This window comes from Nomascus leucogenys, chromosome 17 (assembly GCF_006542625.1).
Source record: "Nomascus leucogenys isolate Asia chromosome 17, Asia_NLE_v1, whole genome shotgun sequence".
Classification (NCBI taxonomy): Eukaryota; Metazoa; Chordata; class Mammalia; order Primates; family Hylobatidae; genus Nomascus; species Nomascus leucogenys.
Window position 1 is genome coordinate 37,860,789 of NC_044397.1, and position 22,281 is coordinate 37,883,069.

General features: G+C 48.4%; 1 protein-coding gene across 2 annotated transcripts; it reads left to right on the forward strand.

Annotated features, from left to right (window-relative positions):
- The first annotated feature begins 8,809 nt into the window (after positions 1-8,809).
- CCL26 (C-C motif chemokine ligand 26) lies at positions 8,810-21,675 on the forward strand. 2 transcript variants are annotated; one of them, XM_030797538.1, is made up of 4 exons: positions 8,810-8,939; positions 18,946-19,096; positions 19,198-19,312; positions 21,409-21,675. In XM_030797538.1, exons 2-4 carry the CDS (start codon positions 19,024-19,026, stop codon positions 21,503-21,505), a joined length of 285 nt encoding a protein of 94 aa, XP_030653398.1. In that variant the 5' UTR covers positions 8,810-8,939; positions 18,946-19,023; the 3' UTR covers positions 21,506-21,675. The 2 variants fall into 2 exon arrangements, with proteins under 2 accessions (XP_030653398.1, XP_003276711.1); XM_003276663.3 differs by lacking the exon at positions 8,810-8,939 and adding an exon at positions 10,551-10,730 and having other exon boundaries at positions 21,409-21,666.
- Positions 21,676-22,281: the final 606 nt, after the last annotated feature.

Consider the following 22,281-nt stretch of genomic DNA (forward strand, 5'->3'; position numbering starts at 1 on the left):
AGGAATCTGAAGATGGAGGGGGTGTCGGGGGTTGGCTGTGGTCAGGGAGGGACTGGGTTTGGTCTGTAGCCAAGTTAAGCCAAAACTGGCCCATGTTTGGGGGGAGTCCTATTTGTCCCCAGGTAAACTTGTCACATGACTCATGAAAACTGATTTTTTTTTTTTTTTTAGGGTCTCCCTCTGTCACCCAGGCTGGAGTGCAGTGGTGCAACCTTGGCTCACTGCAGCCTCCAATTCCCAGGCTCAAGCGATCCTCTCACCTCAGCCGCCTGAGTAGCTGGGACCACAGGCGTGCACCACCACACCTGGCTCATTTTTGTATTTTTTGTAGAGACGGAGTCTCACTATGTCGCTCAGGCTGGGCTCAAACTCCTGGGCTCTATCGATCTGCCCCTCCTCAGCTTTCCAAAGTGCTGGGATTACAGGCATGAGCCACACTGTGCTGGGACAAAAACTGATTTTAGTGTGCTGTAGTAAAACAAGGCTGGTGTATCACCAGGTACCATTGTAACCTGAGGCTAGGAGGGGAAAGAGCAAACATGAGTCCTTGAGCACAGTGGGTGAGAAAAGGAAGGCGAGAGACACACAAAACAGCAGTTCTCAACCCTTCCTGGGCTTGAGTCAGCTGTGAAGCTTAAAAAAATGCAGATCACGCCGGGCGTGGTGGCTCATGCCTGTAATCCCAGCATTTTGGGAGGCAGTGGCAGGAGGATCACCTGACACCAGGAGTTCAAGACCAGCCCGACCAACATGGTGAAATCCCATCTCTACTAAAAATACAAAAATTAACTGGGCGTGGTGGCTGGTGGTGCCTGTAATCCCAGCTACTCAGGAGGCTGAGGCAGGAGAATCGCTTGAACCCGGGAGGCAGAGTTTGCAGTGAGCCGAGATCGCACCACTGCACTCCAGCCTGGGCAATGAGAAACTCCGTTTCAAAAAAAAAAGTTACCCAGGTGATTGCGATGTTGCGACGTCCAAGCAGGGTTAACAGACTTTTCTACACCGGGAGACAACGAACTGTGAACAACCCAGGGACCCAGGGCTTCGTGCAATTGGAAGAGGTCCAGGGAGAAGTGCTGAGCTGGGTTGGGTGTCTTGAATCTGAGCCCTTGCCAGGTAGGTGTGGCAGCTGGTGGGCGCAGTTCTGGTCTCAGTCACTTCTTCCTCCAGGTGGCAGCTGGAACTGCCAGATAAAGAAAGGTCAGCATAAGGTCTTACCTTGTTCGAAGCCTTTGAACTTTTCAAAGCTTTCAACTCCTCACTTCCCCTCCTCCTTTCCTCCTCTCCTCCTCCCTGGCTTTTTGTCCTCTCTCCACCAGCCAGCCTTCCTGCAAGGGATGCCAAGCCTCCAGCCATCTCTCGATAGAACATGCCTCTAGAGAGCCATGCAATGATGAGCTTCCCTACCCAGTAAATCCCAGCTTATAATTTTTTTTTTTTTTTTTTTTGAGACCGGGTCTCGCTCTGTCATCCAGGCTGAAGTGCAGTGATGTGATCACAGCTCACTGCAGCCTCGACTTCCTGGGCTAAAAAAAAATCCTCCCATCTAAGCCTCCCAAGTAGCTGGGACCACAGACACGTGCCACCACGCCTTGCTAATTTTTGTATTTTTAGCAGAGACGAGGTTTCACTATGTCGCCCAGGCTGGTATCGAACTCCTGGCCTCAAGCCATCCACCCGCCTCAGCCTCTCAAAGTGCCGGGATTACAGGTGTGAACCACTGCACCTGGCTTCCCAGCTCATCAATTTTTTCTGAGACACAGCCTCTCTTTCTTCTTCCCATCCGCATGTCCTTCTGGGAAATATCCTGCTGGGAGAAGTTGCCAGAATGAATGTTTTTTTGACCGAGAAAGACGTTTTGCTGTCAGAACTGCTGAAATTCTATCCTGGCTCTAGGTCCCAACCCTTGCAAAGTTATTGATTCTGAAGAATTCCATGACCTTGTTTCTCTAGGTCAAACCTCTTTATTAAAAGGGTAGTTATACTATCTCACTTCCCAAAATTACAGACCCGTTCGTTTCCACGAAGCCCCTTAAGAACACATGGGCCTGGGAACAGCAGCTCAAACCTGTATTCCCAGTGTTTTGGAAGCCAAAGCAGGAGGATCACTTGAGGCCAAAAGACCAGTCTTACTATAAGCAATATAGTGAGACCTTATCCCTATTTTAAAAAATTAGGCGGGCATGATGGCACGTACCTGTATTCTCAGCCTCTTAGGAGGCTGAGACAGGAAGATTGCCTGAGCCCAGGAGTTGGAGGCTGCAGTGAGCCATGACGATGCCACTGAACTCCAGCCTGACAACAAAGCAAGACTCTGGCTGGGCATGGTGGTTCATGCCTGTAATCTCAGCACTTCAGGAGGCCAAGGCGGGCAGATCAGTTGAGGCCAGGAGTTTGAGACCAGCCTGGCAAACATGGCAAAACTCTGTCTCTACTAAAAGTGCAAAAATTAGCCACACGTGGTGGCACATTCCTGTAGTCTCAGCTACTCGGGAGGCTGAGGCAAGAGAATCGTCTGAACCTTGGAGGCGGAGGTTCCAGTGAGCCGAGATGGCACCACAGCACTCCAGCCTGGGCGACAGTGTGAGACTCTGTCTCAGAAAAAACAAACAAAAAAAAAGCGAGCCTATCTCTAAGAAAACAAAAGAACTTATGGAAGTTTCCTTTTTTTTTTTTTTTCGAGATGGAGTCTTGCTCTGTCGCCCAGGCTGGAGTGCAGTGGTGCGAACTCAGCTCACTGCAACCTCTGACTCCCAGGTTCAAGTGATTCTCCTGCCTCAGCCCCCTGAGTAGCTGGGACTACAGGCGCCCACCACCACACCTGGCTAATTTTTTTTGTATTTTTAGTAGAGACAGGGTTTCACCATGTTAGCCAGGATGGTCTTGATCTCCTGACCTCGTGATCCGCCCACCTTGGCCTCCCAAAGTGCTGGGATTGCAGGCGTGAGCCACCGCACCTGGACTGTTTTTTTTGTTTTGTTTTGTTTTTGAGACCAAGTCTTGCTCTGTTGCCCAGACTGGAGCGCAGTGGTGCAATCTCGGCTCACTGCAACCTCTGCCTCCTGGGTTCAAGCAATTCCCATGCCTCAGCCTTCCCAGTAGCTGGGATTACAGGCACATGCCACCACGCCCAGCGAATTTTTGTATTTTAGTAGAGATGGATTTTCACCGTGTTGCCCAGGCTGGTCTCAAACTCTTGAGCTTGGGTGATCCACCCAACTTGGCCTCCCAAAGTGCTAGAAATACAGGTGCGCCTGGCCAGAAGTTTCCTTCTTAGAAAGCTGTACATGGCCCTGTGTGATGGCTCGTGCCTGTTATCCTAGCACTTTGGGAGGACAAGGAGGGAAGATGCTTTGAGCCCAGGAGTTTGAGACCAGCCTGGGCAACACAGGGAGACCCCCATGTCTAGAAAATTAAAAATTAAAAAAAAATTATCAGGACATAGTGATGTGTGCCCGTGGTCCCAGCTACTCAGGAGGTTGAGGCAGGAGAATCACTACAGTTCAGGAGTTGGAGGCTGCAGTGAGCTGTGATTGCATCACTGCACTCCAACCCAGACAACAGATCAAGACCCTGTCTCATCAAAAGAAAGGTGGTCATTTGGGTCTTCCAGTCGCTTATTCTGCCTGGGACACAGGCAAGATTTAGAGGAAATTATTCTGTTACTGACCGTAGCTGAGTAGGGGAGACTAATACTCCCGAGTGCCCAGTGTAAGCAGGCCAGCAAGAGGAGCCCAGGACCCCTCCTCCCGTGGCTCCTACTAAATCCCATCTTCCACCTTTTGCCACTAGTTCTTTTTCTGAGACGGAGTCTCGCTCTGTTGTCCAGATTGGAGTGCAGTGGCGCAATCTCGGCTCACTGTAACCTCCTCCTCCTGGGTTCAAGCAATTCTCATGCCTTGGCCTCCCAAGTAGCTGAGATTACAGTCGTGCACCACCACTCCTGGCTAATTTTGTATTTTTAGTAGAGACGGGGTTTCTCCATGTTGGTCAGGTTGGTCTATGAACTCCCCACCTCAGGTGATCTGCCCGCCTCGGCCTCCCAAAATGCTGGGATTACAGGTGTGAGCCACCGTGCCCAGCCAGCCTGCTGCTTCTTTTTTGCCAAGGGAAATAACCACTTTGCAGATACAGCTTTTCAGCCTCTAAAAAAGCATTCCCTGGAAGTCTCTCTCCCCAGCCTTCTAACTTCTAGATAATCTCAAGCCTAAAGGAACATTCAGTTCTTGCTATGGGTCATGCCCGGTCACAACCTTGCTTGGGTAAACTTCTCTCAAGACTCGGAATGGGGAAGAGCTGCGCTTCTCCCAAGCAACTGGCAGTTTGTTGTTATGTTCTGGAAGCTGGTGGGATGGGCTGCATTTCCCTTTTTTTATTGGCCAATTGAAAGTTCGGAAGGGAATTTGCTGACTTTTGCTAACCCGCAGATGCCTCCCCTTATCTATGTAGCTGCTATTTGCCCTTGCTCTGATACCGTCCCTTAACTACAGAGTAGTTTTAGCTTCGGGACAAAGCCTGGGAGAAGCCACCCTGAAGGTTCATTCTCAGCGTTAAGTGTTGGGGGGGTAGGACTCTGAGACTCTCAGAGGCATATCAAGGCACAGGCATGACACAGACCCGGCTCTGAGCCTTGGTTCTGCCATCCATGAGTTTTGTGGCCTCAAACAAAACCACAGTTTTCTAGGCTGTAAAAGGGGATAAGAAAACCTCCCTCGGCCGGGTGTGGTGGCTCATACCTGTAATCCCAGCACTTTTGGGGCCGAGGCAGGTGGATCACTTGAGGTCAGGAGTTCGAGACCAGCCTGGGCAATATGGTGAAACCCTGTCTCTACTAAAAGTACAAAACTTAGCTGGGCATGGTAGTGCATGCCTATAGTCCCAGCTACTTGGGAGGCTGAGGCAGGAGAATCGCTTGAACCGAGGAGCTGGAGGCTGCAGTGAGCCGAGATTGCACCACTGCACTCCAGCCTGGGTGACAGAGGGAGACCCTGTTTCAAAAAAAAAGGAAAGAGAAAGAAAGAAAGAAGAAAGCAAGAGAGCAAGAAAGAAAAAAGAAAGAAGAAAGAAAGAGATCAAGAAAGAAAGAAATAAAGAAGAAAGCAAGAGATCAAGAAAGAAGAAAGAAAGAAAGAAAGAAAGAAAGAAAGAAGAAAGAAAGAAAGAAAGAAAGAAAGAAAGAAAGAAAGAAAGAAAGAAACCACTCTCCTAGAACCGCTTTCAGGGTAAATGGATTAACTGGTAACAAACAAACAAAAAAAATTTGTTTTTCTTCCAACTCCAGGAGACACGGGTTTTTTAGTTGTTTGTTTGTTTGAGACAGGGTCTCACTCCGTCGCCCAGGCTGGAGTGCAGTGCTATGATCATGTCTCACTGCAGCCTCAACCTCCTGGCCTCAAGCGATCCTCCCACCTCAGCCTCCCCAAGTAGCTGGGACTACAGACACATGCCACCATGCCCAGCTGATTTTTAAGATTTTGTAGAGACAGGGTCCCACTATGTTGCCCAGGCTGGTCTTGAACTCCTGGGCTCAAGCAATCCTCCTGCCTCAGCCTCCCAAAGTGCTGGGATTACAGGTGTGAGCCATGGCGCCCAGCCGAGACATGTTTTTATTTTCCTGATTCGGCTTGGTCTCTGTTGCACACAAGCCAGGAGGCTGCTTCCTCCAGGAAGAGCTTCCCAGGGCTGGGGAACCCCTCCTAACACACTGTGCCTCCTCTGGCTCCCCTCACCAGCTCCGCATGTTTAGGTCTCACTGGGACAGCAGACAGGGGAGTTTCTTTACATCCATTCCTTACTTCTCTCTTCTTTTTTTTTTGTTTGAGATGGAGTCTTGCTCTTTGCCCACGCTGGAGTGCAGTGGCGCGATCTCGGTTCACTGCAACCTCTGCCTCTCAGGTTCAAGCGATTCTCCTGCCTCAGTCTCCCGAGTAGCTGGGATTACAGGCATGTGCCATTACACCTGGCTAATTTTTGTATTTTTAGTAGAGACGAGTTTCATCATGTTGGCCAGTCTGGTCTCAAACTCCTGACCTCAAGTGATCCACCCACCTCAGCCTCCCAAAGTGCTGGGATTACAGGTGTGAGCCACTGTGCCCGGTCTCTTTCTCTCTCCTTCCTTCCTTCCTTCCTTCCTTCCTTCCTTCCTTCCTTCCTTCCTCTTTCTCTCTTTTTCCTTCTTTCTTTTTTTTTTTTTGACAGAGTCTCACTCTGTCACCCAGGCTGGAGTGCAGTGGTGCAATCTTGGCTCACTGCATTCTCTGCCTGCTGGGTTCAAGAGCTTCTCCTGCCTCAGCCTCCTGAGTAGCTGGGATTACAGGTGGGCACCACCACGCCTGGTTAATTTTTGTATTTTTAGTAGAGACGGGGTTTCACCATATTACTCAGGCTGGTCTCGAACTCCTGGCCTCAAGTGATCTGCCCACCTAGGCCCTCCAAAATGCTGAGATTACAGGTGTTACCCACCTCACCTGGCCCGCTTTCTTTTCTTTCTTTCTTTCTTTTTCTTTCTCTCTCTTTCTTTCTTTTCTCTCCTTTCTTTCTTTCTTTTCTCTTCTTTCTTTCTTTCTTTCTTCTTTCTTTCTTTCTTTCTTTCTTTCTTTCTTTCTTTCTTTCTCTTTCTCTCTCTCTCTTTCTTTCTTTCTCTCTCTCTCTCCGTCCCTCCCTTCTTTCCTTTCTGCTTTCTTTCTTCCTTCCCCTTCCTTCCTCCCTTCCCCTTCCCCTCCCTCCCTCCCTCCCTCTCTCTCTCTCTTTCTCTCTTTGTTCTTTCTCCACTTATGCTCAAATTCTATACTATAAGAATTTAGCAAACATTTGGCTGGATGCGGTGACTTATGCTTGTAATCCCAGCACTGTGGGAGGCTGAGGTGGGCAGATCACTTGAGGTCAGCAGTTTGAGGCCAGTCTGGTCAACATGGTGAAACCACATCTCTACTAAAAATACAAAAATTAGCTGGCTGTGGTGGCGGGCACCTGTAGTCCCAGCTACTCGGGAGGCTGAGGCAGGAGAATTGCTTGAACCCAGGAGGTGGAGGTTGCAGTGAGCCGACCTGCACTCCAACCTGGGCGACAGAGCGAGACTCCATCTCAAAAAAAAGAAAAAAAAAAGAACGCAGCAAACATTTGCTACATAAATACATTCCAGAATCCTGTGCTGAAGGGTTATGGAGACAAAAGGAGGCTTCACGCTGGGCCTCTACGTACCTCTGTTCCTCTCTAGTATTGTGTCCTTACAGCAGCCAGACTCATCTCTATCAATGAGTCCTCTCATCGTGTGACTCCCCTGCTGAAAACTCCTTACTATTGGCCAGGCCTGGTGGCTCACTCCTGTAATTCCAGCACTTTGGGAGGGCAAGGCAGGCGGATCACTTGAGGTCAGGAGTTCCAGACCAGCCTGGCCAACATGGTGAAACCCTGTCTCTACCAAAAATACAAAAATTAGCCAGGTGTAATGGTGGGCGCCTATAGTCCCAGCTACTTGGGAGACTGAGGCAGGAGAATGGCTTAAACCTGGAAGGCAGAGGTTGCAGTGATCCAAGATCGCACCATTGTACTCTAGCCTGGGTGATAGGGCAAGACTCCATCTAAAAAAAAAAAAAAAAACAAACCCAGAAAAAAACCTCTTTACTGTCTCCCTGTTGCATTTATTTATTTATTTATTTATTTATTTGAGACAGGGGTCTTGCTCTGTTGCTCAGGCTGGAGTGCAGTGGTGTGACCACAGCTCACTGCAGCCTTGAACTCCTGGGCTCCAGCAATCCTCCTGCCTCGGCCTCCCAAGTAGCTGGCACTACAGGCATGTGCCACCACACCCGGCTAATTTTTGTATTTTATGTAGAGATAGGGTCTCACTACATTGCCCAGACTGATTTCAAACTCCTGGGCTCAAGGGAGCCTCCCGCTTCAGCCTCTTGAGTAGCTGGGACTACAGGTGCGTGCCACCATGTCTGGCTAATTTTTATTTTTTGTAGAGATGGGATCTCACTATGTTGACCAGGCTGGTCTTGAACTTCTGGGCTGAAGCAATCCTCCCACCTGGGAGTGCTGGGATTACAGGCATGAGTCACCCATGCCTGGTGGCTTCTTTTCTTATAAGGACACCTGTCATATTGGATCAGAGTCCCATCCTTATGACCTCATTAAAACTTACAGCTAGGCACGGTGGCTCACGCCTGTAATCCCAGCACTTTGGGAGGCCAAAGTGGGTGGATCACCTGAGGTCAGGAGTTCAAGACCAGCCTGGCCAATGTGGTGAAACCCCATCTCTGCTAAAAATACAGAAAGTAGCCGGCTGTGGTGGGGCATGCCTGTAGTCCCAGCTACTCAGGAGACTGAGGTAAGAGGATTGCTTGAGCCAGAAGGAGGCGGAGGCTGCAGTGAGCTGAAATCGTGGGTAACACGCCTGGGTAACACGGCGAGACTCTGTCTCTAAATAAATAAATAAAAATAAAAACAAAGTAGCCAGGTGTGGTGGTGCATGCCTGTGGTCCCAGCTACTTGGGAGGGTGAGGTGGGAGAATCACTTGAGCTTGGGGAGGTGGAGGCTGCCGTGAGCTGTGATCACACCTCTGCACTCCAGCCTGGGTGACAGAGTGAGACCCTGTCTCAAAATAAAAAAGGGGTGAAAAAAACCTTACTTACTTGTTGAACTTCTGGGCTGAAGCAATCCTCCCGCCTGGGAGTGCTGGGATTACAGGCATGAGTCACCCAGGCCTGGCTTCTTTTCTTATAAGGACACCTGTCATATTGGATCAGAGTCCCATCCTTATGACCTCATTAAAACTGACAGCCAGGCTTGGTGGCTCATGCCTATAATCCCAGCACTTTGAGAGGCCGAGAAGTAGGAAGCCCAGATGGCAGCCTAGACCCTGGGAACCACAGCAAATGGGGGCTTCTGGGAGATCCACACAGAGGAACCTGGAGCCCGGGCAGCAACCTGGAGGGTACGGGGAAGGGGCTTCAGCCACAGGGAAGGGCCTGGAGGGAAGAGAGCGGGAGCCAGGGCCACCAGCTATGGGCTGACGTCAAGGGCATACTCAAGGTCCTGACTGAGGGGGCCTCAGACACAAGTACCAAGAAGGAGTTTCGGTCAGGCGCGGTGGCTCACACCTGTAATCCCAGCACTTTGGGAGCTGAGGCGGACAGATCATGAGGTCAGGAGTTTGAGACCGAGGCAGGCGGATCACGAGGTCAGGAGTTTGAGACCAGCCTGGCCAACATGATGAAACCTCATCTCTACTAAAAATACAAAAATTAGCCAGATGTGGTGGTGGGTGCCTGTAGTCCCAGCTACTCGGGAGGCTGAGGCAGGAGAATTGCTTGAACTCAGGAGGCAGAAGTTGCAGTGAGCTGAGATTGTGCCATTACACTCCAGCCTGGGTGACAAGAGCAAGACTCTGTCTAAAAACAAAACAAAACAAACAAAAAAAAAAAAAAAAGAGGAGTTTCAGCAGAAGCCATTTATAGACAGACATGCCCCTTGGGTGAAGGGACTCAAATTTTTTTTTTTTTTGAGATGGAGTCTCTATTGCCCAGGCCAGAGTGCAGTGGCATGATCTTGGCTCACTGCAACCTCCGCCTTCCAAACTCAAGCTATTCTCCTGCCTCAGCCTCCTGAGTAGCTGAGACTACAGGCACTCGCCACCACACCTGGCTAATTTTTGTATTTTTAGTAGAGACGAGATTTTACCATGTTGGCCAGGTTGTTCTCAAACTCCTGACCTCAAGTGATCTGCCTGCCTCGGCCTCCCACAGTGCTGGGATTACTGGTGTGAGCCACCATGTCCAGCCTCAAATTTTTTATATACAGGGTATAATCACTTACCCATACAGGAGGAAAGTTGATAAATAAAACTATATTAAAATCCATTAGAAGACATCCATAAGAGGCCAGGTACAGTGGCTCCTGCCTGTAATCCTAGCACTTTGAGAGGCTGAGGTGGGAGGATCGCTTAAGGCCAGGAGATTGAGGCCAGGAATTCAAGACCAGCCTGGGCAACACAGCAAGACCCCATCTCTACAATTTTTTTAAGTTAGCAGAACATGGTGGTGCATGCCTGTAGTTCCAGCTACTCAGAAGGCTGAGGTGGGAGGATTGCTTGAGCCCAGGATCTTGAGGTTGCAGGGAGCTATGATTGCACCACTGCAAAGAAAAGAAAAAGAAAAGAAAGAGAGAGAAAGAGATATAGAGGGAGGGAGGGAGGAAGGGAGGATGGAAGGAAGGAAGGAAGGAGGGAGGGAGGGAAGGAAGGAAGGAAGGAAGGAAGGAAGAAAGAAAGAAAAAGAAAGAAAGAAAGACAGACAGAAGGAAAGAAAAAAGAAAGAAAGAAAAGAGAAAAGGAGGGAGAGAGCTGGGGAAGAAGGAATAAAAGAAGGGAAAGAAAGAAAGAGAGGTAGGGAGGGATGGAGGGAGGGAAGGAAGGAAGGAAAGAAAGGAGGGAGGCAGGAAGGGAGAACCGTAAGAAGTAGAAAGCCAATCTGTAGGATAGGAGATTATTTCTGCAATACATTTGTACTGGGTTGAATAACATACCCCAAGAATTCGTTGTCCACCCAGAACCTCAGAAATGTGAGTTATTTGGGAATGGCTGTTTGCAAATGTCCTTACGTAAGCCAAGAGGAGGTCTTGACTTGGGGTCCCAGGGGTACCGCAGATCCCAGGGACTGGAGCGGCACCAGCAAGCTCTGGAGGATGAGCCAGGAATCTGGAATTGAGGCTGAGCCAAAGACCCCGGGTAAGGGTCAGGGACTTTGTTTCTGGGAACCTGCCAGATTGGGGTTTGGAAGGAAGTAATGGGCCTTATTTGGTGGTGGGGAGAGGGGCACAGTGTGGGGGTTTCTCGTTGTAGGAGAGAATTTTCAGAGGATAGACTCCATTGCCAAAGGCAGGGAAAGGCAGAAGTATGGAAACCAGCTGGGGGCTGACATGTTGTGGCCAGCCAGCACTTTCCCTTGAAATGAGAAACATTCTGGCCAAAAAAAGAAAAGAAAAAGAGAGATGGATGTTCCCAGAAGAGCGGCAAAGAGAGAGAGAGAGAAATATTCTCATCTCAAGGAAGGAGGGAGAGAACGTAGGGAGGCCATTGCTCCCATATAACACTTCCTTAACTGCAGAATGATTTGTTTTGTTTATTCGCCATATCATTTCATTCCTCTTTACTAATTTATTGAAATATAATATACATATAGAAAAGTACACAGGCCAGCACGGTGGCTGGCACCTGTAATCCCAGCACTTTGGGAGGCTGAGGCAGGAGGATCACTTGAGGCCAGGAGTTCGAGACCAGTCTGGGCAACACAGAGACCCCCATCTCTACAAAAAAAAAAAAATGAACTGGGCATGGTGGTGCGCACCTGTAGTCCTGGCTACTCAAGTGGCTAAGGAGGGAGAATCCCTTGAGCCTTGGAAAGTTGAGGCTGCAGTGAGCTGAGTATCACTGCACTCCAGCGTGGGTGACAGAGTCAGATCCTATCTTAAAAAACAAGAAAAAGAAAAAAGAAAGGTATGCAAACTCTAAGAGTACAGCTCAAAGAATTTCCACAAGGGTTAAAAGGTGAACCAGCACCCAGATGAATGAACAGAGCATACCAGCCCCCAGAACTCCCCCTTGAAATCCCTTTAAGTCAGTTGCCCCAAAGGGTGACCACTCTTCTGACTCCCATCTTTTTTTTTCTTCTTCTTTTTTTTTTTTTTTTGGACGGAGTCTTGCTCTGTTGCCCAGACTAGAGTGCAGTGGTGCGATCTTGGCTCACTGCAATCTCTGCCTCCCGGGTTCAAGCTATTCTCCTGAGTAGCTGGGATTACAGACGCACACCAGCACACCTGGCTAATTTTAGTATTTTTAGTAGAGATGGGTTTCGCTCGCATCTGTGTGAAGAGACCACCAAACAGGCTTTATGTGAGCAATAAAGCTTTTTAATCACCTGGGTGCAGGCAGGCTGAGTCGGAAAAGAGAGTCAGCGAAGGGAGATAGGGGTGGGGCTGTTTTATAGGATTTGGGTAGGTAGTGGAAAATTACAGTCAAAAGGGGTTGTTCTCTGGCGGGCAGGGGCGGGGGACACAAGGTGCTCAGTGGGGGAGCTTTTGAGCCAGGATGAGCCAGGAGAAGGAATTTCACAAGGTAATGTCATCAGTTAAGGCGGGAACAGGCCATTTTCACTTCTTTTGTGATTCTTCAGTTACTTCAGGCCATCTGGATGTATACATGCAGGTCACTGGGGATATGATGGCTTAGCTTGGGCTCAGAGGCCTGACAATGGGGTTTCACCATGTTGGTCAGGCTGGTCTCGAACTCCTGACCTAGTGATCCGCCCCCCCCTTGGCCTCCCAAAGTGCTGGGATTACAGCCATGAGCCACCGCGCCCCGCATGACTCCCATCCTTTAAAGATTAGTTTTGTGGGCTGGGCATGGTGGCTCAGGAGGCTGAGGCAGGGGAATAGCTTGAGCCTGGGAAGCAGAGGTTGCAGTGAGCTGAGATTGAGCCACTGCATTCCAGCCTGGGCAACAGAGCAAGACTCTGTCTCAAAAAAAAAAAAAAAAAGCACAAAGAAGCCTTAATAGACATTTCTCAAATACATACAAATGACCATCAGGTACATTAAAAAAAAAAAAAGCTCAACATCACTAATCATTAGAGAAATGCAAATCAAAACCACAGTGAGATATATCACTTCACACCATTAGAATGGCTATTTATCAAAAAGACAAGTGAAGCCTGGGCAACATGGCAAAACCTCATCTCCACCAAAAAAAAAAAAAAAAAAAAAATACAGAAACTAGCCCGACGTGGTGACACACACCTGTAGTCCCAGCTACTCAGGAAGCTGAGGTGGGAGGATCACTTGAGCCCAGGAGGTCAAGCCTGCAGTGAGCTATGATCGTGCCACTGCCCTCCAGCCTGGGTGACAGAGCGAGACCATGTCTGAATTAGAACAAAACATTTAAAAAGGACAAATGATAAGTGTTGATGAGATGTGGAGACAAGGGAACCCTTACTCTGTTGGTGGGAATGTAAATTGGTTCAGTCATTATGGAAAACAGCAGGGAGTTTCTTCAGAAAGTTCAAATAGGCAATAGGATTGCCAGTACATCCCAGCAACCTCACATCTGGGTACCTATCCAAGGTAATTGAAATACATATGTCAGCCGGGGACGGTGCCTCATGCCTGTAATCCCAGCACTTTGGGAGGCCAAGGCGGGTGAATCACCTGAGGCCAGGAGTTCGAGACCAGCCTGGGCAAACATGGTGGCAACATGCAGAGGCTGCAATGAGCCGAGATCGCGCCACTGCACTCCAGCCTGGGCAACAGAGCAAGACTCCATCTCAAAAAAAAAAAAAAAAAAAAAAAAGATTAGTTTTGCTTGTTTGGTTTGGTACTTTACACAGGTGGAATCCTACAACATTATTCTTTCTTATCTAGCTTCTTCTTCTTTTTTCTGAGCCAGGATCTCACTCTGTTGGGTAGGCCTGAGCTTTGAACTCCTGGACTCCAGCAACCCTCCCACCTCAGCCTCCCAAGTAGCTGGGACCACAGGCATGTACCACCAAGCTCAGATAATTTTTCTTACTTTTTGTAGAGATGGAGTCTTGCTATATTGCCCAGGGTTGTCTCCAACTACTGGGCTCAAGCGATCCTCCTGTCTCGGCCTCCTAAATTGCTGGGATTAGCAGTGTGAGCCACTACACCTGGCTTATATCTGACTTTTTCCCCTCAGCATTAGGTTGTGAGTTGCGTGTAATTGTAGTTCATTCTCACTGCAGAATAGTATTGTATTATGTTATTAAATGGCAATTTATTTTCCATTCTACTATTGACAGACATGAGGGTCCTTTCCAGTTTGGAGCTATTATAAATAATGCTGCTATGAATATTCTAGTGTGTGTCTTTTGGTGGACATAGGAACACGTTTTTGTTTCTGTTTTTTAAGATGGAGTTTCACTCTTGTTGCCCAGGCTGGAGTGCAGTGGTGCAATCTCGGCTCACTGCAATATCCACCTCCCAGGTTCAAGCGATTCTCCTGTCTCAGCCTCCTGAGTAGGTGAGATTACAGGCACCCACCACCACAGCCGGCTAATTTTTTGTATTTTTAGTAGAGACCGGGTTTCACCATGTTGGCCAGGCTGGTCTCAAACTCCTGACCTCAGGTGATCCACCCACCTCAGCCTCCCAAAGTGCTGGGATTACAGGTGTGAGCCACCATGCCCGGCCATGAACACGTTTCTGGTGGGTACATGCCTAGGAGTGGAATTGCTGGATTATAGAATGTGCATATGTTTGGCTTTAATAAATACTACCAGTAGTTTTCCATTCCCCCCAGCAGTATGACTTGCCATGCACCACATCCTCACTAACGTTTGATGTTTTCTGTCTTTTTCCATTGTAGCCATTCTGGTGAGTGTGTGAATAGTGGCACATTGCGGTTTAAGTGTGTATTTCTGTGATGACTAATAAAACCAAGTTGCTTTTTATATTCACCATGTGGGTTTCCTTCTTGTAAAGTGTTCACACCTCAGCCATTATCTTTCTTTCTTTTTTTTCCTTCTTTCTTTCTTCCTTTCTTTCTTTCTTTTTCTTTCTTTCTTTCTTTCTTTCTTTCTTTCTTTCTTTCTTTCCTTCCTTCCTTCCTCCTTCCTTGCTTCCTTCCTTGCTTCCTTCCTTCCTTCCTTCTTTCTTTCTTCCTTTTTTTTTGGAGTTCAGTGATGCGATCATAGCTCACCGCAGCCTCCACCTCCTGGCCTCAGGCGATCCTCCTGCCTTAGCCTCCCAAAGTGCTAGGATTACAGGAGTGAGCCACCATGCCCAGCCCCAGCTAATTAAAAAATTTTTTTGGCTGGTGTGGTGGCTCACACCTATAATCCCAGCACTTTGGGAGACCAAGGCAGGTGAATCACCCGAGCTCAGGAGTTCAAGACCAGCCTGGCCAACATGGTGAAACCCCATCTCCCCCAATAATACAAAAATTAGTCGGGCATGGTGGTGTGCACCTGTAATCCCATCTATTTGGGAGGCTGAGACAGGAGAATCGTGTGAACCTGGGAGGCAGAGATTGCAGTGAACCGAGATTGTGCCACCGCACTCCAGCCTGGGCAACAGAGTGAGACTCTGTCTCAAAAAACAAAAAAAAAACGAGTGTGAACTAATTTGAAAATAGGGCCTTTGCAGAAGTAATTAGTGAAGAGGAGGACACACTGGATTAGAATGGGCTCTAAATCCAATATGTCTTTATAAGAAGGCCATGGAGGGTGGTGGCTCACCGCTCCTAGCACTTTGGGAGGTGGGAGGATGCCTTCAGCCACTGCACTCCAGCCTGGGTGACAGAATGAGACTCAGCCTCAAAGAAAAAAAAAATTAAAACAAGGAAAGTTCAGTCTAAAGAAGAGAACATCGGGGCAAACATGATCATGGCTTCAGCAGATACTGTCAGGCAACTCCCCGTATCCCTTCAGCAGTCACTTTTGTAAACCAAAGGCCACTTCCTGGAGACTCTTCCTGAGGGCCTTGTTCCTGGTCACAGAGAACCCTCGGTTAGCTCATAACACAAGCCAGGAGTGTGGGGTGCAGCCCTCAACCAGTAACAGCAGAGAACTGGGGGGTACCTGACCCCCCCACTAAGCCAGCTCTGAGGTCTGCCCTGCACAGGCTCCCAGAACTCCTTGGCTGCTCACGCCATGCCCTGCTTAATAACTCCCCTTGCGTTGCTGCCTCTGCTTCCTTGCCTCAGTTTCCCCCTCCTCTCCTGGGGCTCCCATGGAATCACCTCCCAAATAAATGACTTGCACCAGAATCCTTGTCTCAGGGCCTGCTAGAGGAACTAAAATAAAAACAACAGTCTTCGAATCTGCCTAAGCCTCAATTTCCTTTATCTTCCAAAATAAAAGACAAGTTAAGCATTTTTGTAAAGAACAGGGTCAATAGGTAGAAGAAATGGGAATATAGATTTCAGTCAAAAAAGAATTTTTTTTTTCCTTCTGAAATGGAGTCTCGCTCTGTCGCCCAGGCTGGAGTGCAGTGGCGTGATCTCGGCTCACTGCAACCTCTGCCTCCTGGTTCAAGCAATACTCCTGCCTCAACCTCCCAAGTAGCTGGGATTACAGACATGCGACACCATGCTCAGCTAATTTTTGGTAGAGATGGAGTTTCACCATGTTAGCCAGACTCATCTTGAACTCCTGACCTCAAGGTATCCACCCCTATCAGCCTACCAAAGTGCTGGCATTACAGGGGTGAGCCACCGCGCCCGACCAATACTTTTTTTTTTTTTTTTAAAGAGACAGAGTCTTGCTCGGTCACCCAGGCGGGAGTGCAGTGGCATGATCATAGTTCACTGCAGCCTTGAACTCCTGGGCTCAAGTGATCCTCCTGCCTCAGCCTCCTGAGTAGCTAGGCCTACAGGTGCACGTGCCACCATACTCAGTTAATTTTTATTTAATTAAAAAAAAATAGGCTGGGTGGGGTGGCTCACACCCGCAATTTCAGCACTTTGGGAGGCCGAGGCAGGCAGAGCAGTTGAGGTCAGCAATTCAAGACCAGCCTGGGCAACGTGGTGAAACCCTGTCTCTACTAAAAATACAAAAATTAGCCAGGCATGGTGGTGCATGCCTGTAATCCTAGCTACTCAGAGGCTGAGGCAGAAGAATCATTCAAACCCAGGAGGTGGAGGCTGCAGTGAGCTAAGATCATGCCACTGTACTCTAGCCTGGACGACAGAGCAAGACTCTGTCTCAAAAAAACAGACGGCTGGGCATGGTGGCTTATGCCTGTAATCCCAGCACTTTGGGAGGCTGAGGCGGGTGGATCACTTGAGGTCAGGGGTTCGAGACCAGACTGACCAACATGGTGAAACCCCATCTCTACTAAAAATACAAAATTAGCTGGGCGTGGTGGCGCACGCCTGCAATCCCAGCTACTTGGGAGGCTGAGTAACAAGAATTGCTTGAACCTGGGAGGCAGAGGTTGCAGTGAGCTGAGATTGCGCCATAGCACTCCAGCGTACACAACAGGGCAAAACTCCATCTGAATAAAAACAAAAACAAAAACAAACAACCCTCTCATGATCATCCAGACTGTTCTGCCTGGTTTGAGTGACAGGCAACTCACCATCTATCCTCTTCCCACCTACAATAGCTCTGACTATCACAAACGTTCATTAAGTTCTTTTAAAAATTTGGCTGAAGCCAGGTGTGGTGGCTCGCCCCTATAATCCCAGTGCTTTGGGAGGCTGGAGTGAGCAGATCGCCTTGAGGCCAGGAATTTGAGACCAGCCTGGCAACCTTTGGGCTCTACAAATTTTTTTTTTTGAGACAGAGTTTCACTCTTTTTTCTTAGGCTGGAGTGCAGTGGCATGATCTTGGCTCACTGCAACCTCTGCCTCTCAGGTTCAAGTGACTCTCCTGCCTCAGCCTCCCAAGTTGCTCGGATTACAAGCATGAGCCACCACAAAATTAGGCTGGCTAATTTTTGTATTTTTAGTAGAGACGTGGTTTCACCATGTTGGCCAGGCTGATCTCAACCTCCTGACCTCAGACAATCCCCCTGCCTCTGCCTCCCAAAGCGCTGGGATTACAGGCGTGAGCCACTGTGACTGGCCCCACAAAAAAAAAAAAAAAAAAAATTAATTAACCAGGTATGGCCAGATGTGGTGGCTCACTGTAATCCCAACATTTTGGAAGGCCAAGGTGAGACAGTCACTTGAGCCAGGAGTTTAAGACCAACCTGGGCCACACAGAGAGACCTCATCTCTGTTTTTTTTCTTTTTTGAGACAGAGTCTTGGTCTGTTGCCCAGGCTGGAATGCAATGGCGGGATCTCGGCTTACTGCAACCTCTGCCTCCTGCGTTCAAGCGATTCTCCTGCCTCAGCCTTCCTAGTAGCTGGGATTACAGGTGCCCGCCACCATGCCCGGCTAATTTTTTTATTTCTAGTAGGGATGGGGTTTCACCATGCTGGCCAGCCTCTCTCTCTCACTATATATATATATAAAAATTTTTTTTTGTTGTTTGTTTGTTTTGTTTTGGTTTTAAGCCTCGGGTGATCGTGATGATCTGTCAGGTTTGGGATCTGTTAGAAGAGATCTCTCAAATGCCCCCAGCCAGCCCTGGCCCTACAGGTGTGGCCCCAAGAAGATGGGCTGGCACCTGCCTGGACCATGTTTTTAAATATCCATTGTCGAGGTTGGTCTACTCTATGCTCACATCTCGAGACCATCCAGAGCTCCACACAGAGATAAGCAATGCTTAGAAAGAAAACAAAACTTTGCCCAAGAGCCAGAAACCTATCTTCAACAACCAATTGTGCTATAAAGTAACTTAGTTCAGTTCACTGGAATATTACTTAATTTCCTCTTCTTTTTATTTTTAAACAAGGAAGTGTTGACTCAGCCAACGGCACTGGGAACCAGACCCCCTGGGGCCTGCCTGCCCCTGCTCTTCTCCCAAATTCCCTTCCTTTTTTGTCCCTGTTGATGGAATTAAAGGGATCTCTACCATCTGTCACTTGTTTTTTTTGTTGTTTGTTTGGTTGGGTTTTTTTGTTGTTGTTTGTTTGTTTTTGGCAGAGTCTCACTCTGTTGCCCAGGCTGGAGTGCAGTGGTGCCATCTCAGCTCATTGCAACCTCCAACTCCCAGGTTCAAGTGATTCTCCTGCCTCAGCCTCCGGAGTAGCTGGGATTACAGTTGCCTGCCACCATGCCCGGCCAATTTTTGTGTTTTTAGTAGAGACAGGATTTCTCCATGTTGGCCAGGCTGATCTTGAACTCCTGACCTCAAGGGATCCGCCCACCTCGGTCTCCCAAAGTGCTGTGATTACAGGCGTGAGCCACCAAGCCCAGCCCCAGATTATCTTTCTTCACTGTCTAATTACATCCTTATGAGTATTAGATTGCTTTTCCTTTGTTGGGTCAAAAGTGCTGCTTCTGTTCCCAACCACAAAATTCTCTGGAATTGTTTTCAGGGCCGTCTCAGTCTCATAAAAGAGGATCAGGCAGGAGGAGTTTGGGAGAAACCTGTGAAGGGCCTGATTTGCATCATCATGACGGGCCTCTCCTTGGCCTCTGCTGTGCTCCTGGCCTCCCTCCTGAGTCTCCACCTTGGAACTGCCACACGTACGTAGCTGGCCCATTCCCCTCCTGGGGTTCCTTCCTGGACCGCCTGGGAGTGGATGGAAAGGAGTATCTCCAAATCCCTTGTTCTCCCTGATTTTTAGGTGGGAGTGACATATCCAAGACCTGCTGCTTCCAATACAGCCACAAGCCCCTTCCCTGGACCTGGGTGCGCAGCTATGAATTCACTAGTAACAGCTGCTCCCAGCGGGCTGTGATGTGAGTATTTCTCGGACGTGCTTTCAGGGGCCCTGTCAGACATGGAACAGGATGGGTGCTGGGCAGACCCCCAGGACGAGCCTTGGGATGGGAACCTGGAAACCCCACCTCTGCACACTAACAAGTGTGACTCTGAGCTTCAAGTAGAACCTGACTCTTTTTTTTCTCTTTTTGAGATGGAGTTTCTTTCTTGTTGCCCAGGCTGGAGTGCAATGGCACGATCTTGGCTCACTGCAACCTCCGCCTCCCGGGTTCAAGCAATTCTCCTGCCTCAGCCTCCCAAGTAGCTGGAATTACAGGCACATGCCACCATGCTCAGCTAATTTTTTTGTTATTAGTAGGGACGGAATTTCACCATGTTGGCCAGGCTGGAACTTCTGAGCTCATGTGATTTGCCCGCCTCAGCCTCCCAAAATGCTGGGATTACAGGTGTGAGCCACTGGGCCCAGCCAACCCCCACTTTTAATAAACTCACAGTGAAGTAAGGAGCTCAGGAATCATCAGCTATGATAAATAACCTTGAAAATGTGGCTAACAATTAAATGACATGTTGAGTGCAGGGTTCCTTTCTGGGGTGATGAAAATATCCTAAAATTGATTGTGTTGATGGTTGCATAATCTATGACTATACTAAAAACCATTGAATTATAATTATAGCTTTTAAATTGGTGGAGGTGTACATGGTAGGGAGGTTTAGACGATCGCTTGAGCCCAGGAGTTCAAGGCTGCAGTGAGGTATGATCACACCTCTGCACTCCAGCCTGGGTAACACAGACAGACTTCATCCCTAACAAAGGAAAAAAAAAGAGTGAATTACAGTTATCCCCCAGTAACCACTGGGGATTGGTGCCAGGATTCCAGCATACAATTTCCCCTGCATTTATGCAGGTTTTGCATCACTGAGTTTTGTATTTTCTATCCTCCTTTGGTTGGAAAAAGGCTGCCTGTGAGTGGACCCACAGAGTTCAAATCCGTGTTGTTCAAGAGTCAACTGTATGTGCTGTGTGAACTATATCCCAACAAAGCTGTTCTATTACAATGAAAGAATCAGCTGGGTGAGGTGGCGCAGGCCTATAAGCCCAGTTACTCTGGAGGCTGAGGCAGGAGAATCACTTGAACCCAGGAGGCGGAGTTTGCAATGAGTGGAGATCGCGCCACTGCACTCCAGCCTGGGTGACAAGAGAGAAACTGTTTCAAAAAAAAATAAAATAGGCCGGGCGTGGTGGCTCACGCCTGTAATCCCAGCACTTCGGGAGGCTGAGGCGGGCAGATCTCCTGAGGTTGGGAGTTCGAGACCAGCCTGACCAACATGGAGAGATCCTGTCTCTACTAAAAATACAAAATTAGTTGGGCGTGGTGGCACATGCCTGTTAATCTCAGCTACTTGGGAGGCTGAGGCGGGAGAATCACTTGAACCTGGGAGGCAGAGGTTGCGGTGAGCCAAGATCGCGCCATTGCACTCCAGCCTGGGCAACAAGAACGAAACTCTGTCTCAAAAAAATAAAAAATAAAATAAAATAAAGCCTAGGCATGGTGGCTCACGCCTGTTATCTCAGCACTTTGGGAGGCCGACGCGGGCCGATCACCTGAGGTCAGCAATTTGAGACCACCCTGGCCAACATGGCAAAACCCCATCTGTACTAAAAACACAAAAATTAGCTGGGTGTGCTGTTGTGTATCTATAATCTCAGCTACTTGGGAGTCTGAGGCAGGAGCATCGCTTGAACCTGGGAAATGGAGGTTGCAATGAGCTGAGATCATGCCATTGCACTCCACCCTGGGCAACAGAGCGAGAGTTCGTCTCAAAAAAAAAAAAAATTAAGTGTCCTGATGCAGGTTACATGCTGCAGGCTAGAACTGGTGGAAAATGGTAAATGGTACCTGGGAGAGGTGGGTCTGGAGGCATAGTTTCCAGTGGAAATCAAGATAGCAAAGAGGAGGGAGGCAAGGCCCAGGAGAAGAGGGGATGGGGACAGAAAGCAACAAGTTTGTGGTAAAGCCAGAAGATTAGTGAGAGAGCTGCCCCTCCTTCCCTTTCTATCCCATCCCAGGAGGCAGAGTCTCAATACTAACTTATCCGTGTCTCTTTTTCACAGATTCACTACCAAAAGAGGCAAGAAAGTCTGTACCCATCCAAAGAAAAAATGGGCACAAAGATACATTTCTTTATTGAAAACTCCGAAACAATTGTGACTCCGCTGAAATTTTCATCCGAGGACGCCTGGACCCTGCTCTTGGCTCTGCGGCCCTCAGGGGAGCCTGCGGAATCTTTTCTGAAGCTTCCATGGGCCCGCTGGGGAGGAGAGGGTGTTTCCTCCCAGAGTTATTTTAATAAAGGTTGTTCATAGAGTTGATTTGTTCATAACATTTTTTGTCCACAAAACCCGAGTTTTCTTTAAGGAAAGAAAATTGATTCAATATGGATGGCTGGTTGCCTGGGAGGTCCCCAACCCCTGAGCAGACCCTGATACTGAATTCTGCCGTGGGTTTTTGTTTGTTTGTGCAAAAAAAAAGCAAGGGTAATTTTAATACATTTTGGTAAAATGTTCGCTGAATGTTTTAACATTATTTAGAGAAAAAGTTTAGTTCATTTGGAAAAGTAAGTTCTGTGCAACACCTCACAGCCTGTCAGTGCCGTGTAAATGTAGTAGCTCCGTGTTTGGCAGCGTTTTCTCTTAAGGAAGCAAGACACTAATTAGTAAATGTGAATATTATCTACCTACCAAACTGAGGGTGTGTATGTCTATATAGCTTAAATAAGCTTTTTACAAAAATAATCAGCCAGATGCAGTGGTTCACGGCTGTAATCCTAGCACTTTGGGAGGCTGAGGCAGGAGGATCACTTGAGCCAAGGAGTTTGAGATCAGCCTGGGCAACATAGTGAGACCATCACTACAAAAAAATTTAAAAATTACTCAGACGTGGTGGCATGTGTCTGTCGTCTCAGCTACTCAGGAGGCTGAGGTGGG

What these genes read in the sequence shown, in the direction of transcription:
- CCL26 (XM_030797538.1), top strand. Translation starts at nt 19,024, where the DNA reads ATGACGGGCCTCTCCTTGGCCTCTGCTGTGCTCCTGGCCTCCCTCCTG. An exon ending in CCACCTTGGAACTGCCACAC is followed by an intron (nt 19,097 to 19,197) that starts GTACGTAGCTGG and finishes CCTGATTTTTAG; the next exon opens with GTGGGAGTGACATATCCAAG. An exon ending in TGCTCCCAGCGGGCTGTGAT is followed by an intron (nt 19,313 to 21,408) that starts GTGAGTATTTCT and finishes TCTTTTTCACAG; the next exon opens with ATTCACTACCAAAAGAGGCA.